The sequence below is a fragment of the Elephantulus edwardii genome, unplaced genomic scaffold, assembly GCF_000299155.1.
Source record: "Elephantulus edwardii isolate Elephantulus edwardi_28Jun2011 unplaced genomic scaffold, EleEdw1.0 scaffold00035, whole genome shotgun sequence".
In the NCBI taxonomy this organism is placed as follows: Eukaryota; Metazoa; Chordata; class Mammalia; order Macroscelidea; family Macroscelididae; genus Elephantulus; species Elephantulus edwardii.
The window spans coordinates 8955117-8960394 of record NW_006399785.1 but is presented as its reverse complement, the minus strand read 5'-3'; the positions used below and the strand labels follow the sequence as shown (position 1 = coordinate 8960394).

General features: G+C 46.1%; 1 protein-coding gene across 1 annotated transcript in view; it reads right to left on the bottom strand.

The window, feature by feature from the left end:
* FAM184B (family with sequence similarity 184, member B) overlaps positions 1–5278 on the bottom strand; it is a 162080-nt gene that overhangs the window by 35737 nt on the left and 121065 nt on the right. The window contains exon 8 of the mRNA XM_006884531.1: positions 1724–1830. Coding sequence (XP_006884593.1) covers positions 1724–1830 — 107 coding nt within the window. The remainder of the gene's footprint in view (positions 1–1723; positions 1831–5278) is intronic.

Sequence of the window (5278 nt, the reverse complement as noted above, 5' to 3'; positions counted from 1 at the left end):
AGGAGAGGAAGGCCCTCTATGAGGTGGACTGATTCAGTGACTGGGATAATTGGGATGGGAGTGTCAGAGACAGTGCAATTGGCACAGGACAGAGCGGAGTTTGGGGCTGTTGTACATAGGGTCGCTATGAGTTGCAAGCGACTCGATGGCACATAACAACAACAACAACAACAACAACATAACTTGAATCAATCTCTTTTAAGATATAAACGAGATTAAACAAACAGACAAAGGAGAGATGGGCCAAGACAGATGTGAAGACATAAGAAAATGAACCAACAACAGGTATTGCAAAGACAAGGACCTTCCTCCTGAGCCCACACAGATAGAATACCTTCCCGTAGAGCGGGCACCATGAATTCAGGCTTCTAGGCTCCTTGACTGAGTGAAAATGGACTGTGGAAAATGTTAAAGCCACTCACTGGTCATCAGAGGCAAGCCCCCACAGTTCCTGTTTCTAGAACAAATGCTGCCATGTGTCATTGGAGGAGACCTTATCATCCTCAGTTCTGAACTTGAAACAAGCTGAGAAATCTAGACGTAGTTAGTTTCAGTTGGGATCTTACACGTCTATCCTCTCTAATCATGAGGGAGCTCTGGTGGATTAGCGGTAGGGAGCTGCACTGCCAACCCACAGGCATATGGTTCGAATCCCCAGCTGCTCTCTGGGAGGAACACGGGCAATGTCCTTCCATGTGATTTATTGCCCCTGAAAACTCAATGGAGCATCAGCTATGGATTGGTTCCAACCTGACAGTACACGAGAGTTGAATGCCCATGTTTCTCCTGGCGAAAATGGGTGGATTTGAACAGTATGCCTTTGAGTTGACAGGGCAACTCCCGACCACTAGGCCACCAGAGCTCCAAAAAAAGAGGAAGACCTTTAATGAGATGGCTGCAATCATAGGTTTAATTAAGCACAGTAACCACTGTGACGAACTGCATTGGGAAAGTCAGCTGTGAGGGACCTCTCAAGAGTACTGAAGAGCAACGATGTCAGGCTGGAGACTAAGGTGCGCCTAATCCGGGCTATAGTCTTCGCAATTATGTGCTATGCATCAGAGAGTTGGACAGTGAAGAGGGCTGATAGAAAGAGGATTGATGCCTTTGAGCTGTGGTGCTGGAGAAGAGTGTTGAATATACCATGGACTGCTAGGAGAACAAACAGGTTTGTCCTGGAGAGGGTGAAGCCAGAGTGTTCCCTGGAGTCAAGGATTCTGAAGCTTCGTCTGACATATTTTGGGCATGTTGCAAGGAGGGACTGGTCCTTGGAAAGGGACATCATGTTTGGCAGAGTGGAGGGGAAGCGAAGGAGAGGAAGACCTTTGGTGAGATGGATCGATTCTGTGACTGGAGCAGTGGGAATAAGTGCGTCTGAGATGGCTAAGTTGGCACAGGAGAGAACAGCATTTAGAGCTCTTGTACATAGGGTCGCTACGAGTCGCAAGCGACTCGATGGCACATTAACAACAACAACAACAACAACAACAACCACTGTGAAGGTGTCAACGCAGGGTTTCATTCTGTTCACCAAAGGGTCTCTAATTCAATGTCACCTTACAACACTAACAACAAATGGAAAGCCTATGGTGGTGCTGAAGTCACATAAAATGTGTGTCTGTTCCCTCCCGAGCCATGATGCAAGGGGCAGTGAGAAATGCTTGAGCACTGAAGACACTGCAATGGGCAAATGAATTCTGCCAAATCTGAATTCCTCTCGTACCTTTCTTCCTCAGCACCACTGCCAACTTCTCCAGCAGGGACCTTCTCTTGATCGTCTTCTTTTCCCAGCACAGCCTGAGACGGCTCCTTGAGCTTCAAGCATGGCTCCTGAGGCAAAAACAATTGCAAAATGGGAAAGGAGTACAGTCTGGTGATAGCTTTTGAGGAGTCAAGCCCTGACAGGGGTGACCCCAGACATAACAGAACAAAACAGTGCCCCATCCAGCCACAGCTGCTAACTGAACATTCTGCATGAGACCCACATTCTCACGTGACCCACTGCATTTTCACAAGCTGATGTTTTGGAATTAGATCTCCAGGCCTTTCTTCCTAGTCCACCTTAGCTTGGAAGTTCAGCTGAAACCCGAGCTTCCATGTATCCTAGAGGTATGCAAGTACCATAAAGGCATGCAAGTCTTTCCTGACAAATGTAGTATGTGGACACCCATCTGTAAAAACTGGACCTTTCGCCTACATTGGTGAAGACTCCGTCATCGAGCCACGAAAGCCGGCTCAGCCTGTGACTCATTCAAACCTGAAGGGCGTGGGCAGAGAGGCTCGGGTGCGCCCTGCTGGCGCATACCCGCAGGCCTGGCATTAGAATGCCAGCGATGGTCCCGTCCCTGGCACAGTGCCTGCCTCACTAGCAGGGCCAACCTTTTACCCACGTTCTCTACTTTTCAGTATGTTGTACAATTATCTACTATAAGCCACTGCCAGAGTTTTATAAATATAATGGGAAAGGCAGGACTTCCTAAACAAGGACGCTTGATTTCTTCTTCTCTTGTGCTTATAACCACTAGCAAACTTCAGTTTTCATATCTCTGCTAATCCTATGCATTAAATTTTAATGGGATCATTCAATACTTGCCCTTTCGTGATTGATATATTTAACTTAGTAAAATGTTTTCCACTTAAAAAAATTAAATAAATTTTTAAATAGAATCTCTTTGTATTTACAGAATAGTTTACTTTATGCTCATATTTAGGGACCCCTCTAAAGTACTGAAGAGCAATGGTGTGTCTCTGGAGACTAAGGTGCGCCTGGTACAGGCCATGGTCTTTGCAATCACTTGTTATGCATCAGAGAGCTGGACAATGACCAGGGAGGATAGAAGGAGAATTGATGCCTTTGAGCTGTGGTGCTGGAGAAGAGTGTTGAGGGTACCATGGACTGCTAAGAAAACAAACAGATTCATCCTGGAGAGGGTTAAACCGGGCTGCTCCTTGGAAGCAAGGATTCTGAGGCTTCGTCTGACATACTTTGGTCATGTTGTAAGGAGAGACCGGTCCTTGGAGAGGGACATTATGCTTGGGAGGGTGGAGGGCAGGCGCAGGAGGGGAAGGCTCTCTGGGAGGTGGATTGATTTGGTGACTGGGGCAATTGGGATGAGTGTGTCGGAGACAATGAGATTGGCACAGAACGGAGCAGAGTTTAGAGCTGTTGTACATAGGATCACTGAGTCGCAAGCGACTTGATGGCCCATAACAACAATTTACATTTATTAAGTGTCATTGAAATCAGTTTTCTTTGATAGTGTATATGAAACCATGGTTTTATAGACACCCAGAAGTTCTGTGACTTCATGCCTGAGCGTGGTGGTCCGCGTAATCGCAAGTTTTTGGGGTCGTGTGCTTTTTCAGGCTCGTGTTCGACGTGCAGGATTGCTCTTCTCCCCAGGAGCGAGACCCTTGAGGCTTGGACTAGGGTTTAAGGCAGGCGGTGGCTCAAAGCCCCAAAAGGAGAGGGGAGAGAAGGTGGCCATGTCCTTCCTGGATGACTCCACCCAGGGTTTCTGTGACTTCCTGCTGATGGGGGTTCGTGTGTAAAAGTAATCGCAAGTTTTTGGGGTCCTGTGCTTTTTCGGGCTTGTGTTTGACGTGCAGGACTGCTCTTCTCAACTAGGTCAACTAAAACAGGGCGTTGTGGTTAGATGCCAATCATAGTGATCATATGAACTACAAATGGGAACCTTGCCCCAGCCTTGGCCATCCTCCCAATCTCCACCGTGAACGAACTCATTGTTGAAGTCACTATAGCCACCTCAATGAAGATCTTCCTCTCTTTCATTGACTCTCTACTTCACCCAGCGTGATGTCTTCTTCCAAGGACTGGCACCTCCTCCAGCATGCCCAAAGCATGTGAGAGAGAGTTTCCCCATCACTCCTTCTAAGACGCACCGTGGGTGGACTCCCTTCAAGCTGTATTTTTGTTCATTTGGCAGTCCATGGTATATTCAATACTCTTCATCAGTACTATAATTCAAAGGCGCCCATTTTTCTTCCATCTTCTGGTGGCCCAGTGGTAAGATGCTACACTGTAATACCAGAGGCACATGGTTCAAATCCACCAGCTGCTCCACGAGAGAAGGATGGGCAACCTCTTCTCATGCAGGGGTCTCACATGAGTAAGGGTGTGCCTTCGAGGTAGGACAGGGTACGAGAGTTACCTCCCAAAGGGATAATTAAGATATAGGCCAGGTAAGATGCATAATTTAGTACTAAGAGGTTCCTTAAACCATATATCATCCTTGCATCTTGTCAACTGTATATAATCAGCATTGCTAATCAGCTAACTTCTTTGAGCATCGTGTCTTTCTCAGTCAGCCTCTTCTGTCAGTGGTTCAAAGGCAGCTGGTTTCAGCCGGCTTTCTACACATGCACAGAGATGCGGTTTATGACCAAGAGCTGAACTCCTTTGAGCAAACCAGCTACAGAACAAAGATTCGAACCAGAGGACACTCCTATATGGCACAGGAGCCCATTCCATAGTAAATGGTTTCTTAACCCAGAAGTGCCTGCGACAGACTCCACCTCTGAAGGCCACGTACATGCGCACCGAATTATTATAGCATGGTCTATGGGCCGCTCACCAACAACCTCTGTTAAGCAGATAACACAACTTTGTGTAAAGTGATGAGAACTTGAAGCACTTACTGGAGAAGATCAAAGACTATATAGGCTTCAATATGGATTATATCCCAGCATCAAGAAAACAGAAACCTCACCACTGGACCAAAAGGCAACATCATGATATATGGAGAAAAGACTGAAGTTATCAATGATTCAATTTTACATGGATCTATAATCAACACCCACATCAATGTTGTTGTTGTTTTTAGGTGTCATGTACTTGACCATGACCTATTTTGGCCCTATTAACACCAGATGTGTACTCTGCCCTGTCCTGTACCATCTTCATAATAATCTTTGATGCACGTGAGTCCATCGTAACAGTCATTGTGTCAATTCACCTTGTTAAGGGTCTACTCTCTGTTGCTGACACTTGACCTTTCCAAGCATGATCTCTCATTCCAAGGAATGGCCCTTTCTTTTAATTAAAATTATTATTAAATTTTATTAGTTTTAATGAACATTTACAGAGATTTTAGGTTTTCATTCATTCATTGTCGCACTGTTTTCTCTACCCTCCTCCCCAGTTCATTCTTCTTCCCGCCCCCCGAATGTCTGTTTTAATTGTCCCATTGCCACAGTGCTTGTCAAAGCCAGTTCTGATTAATCTCCTTTGTCAGTGTGTCCCTTGCCATTCCCTATC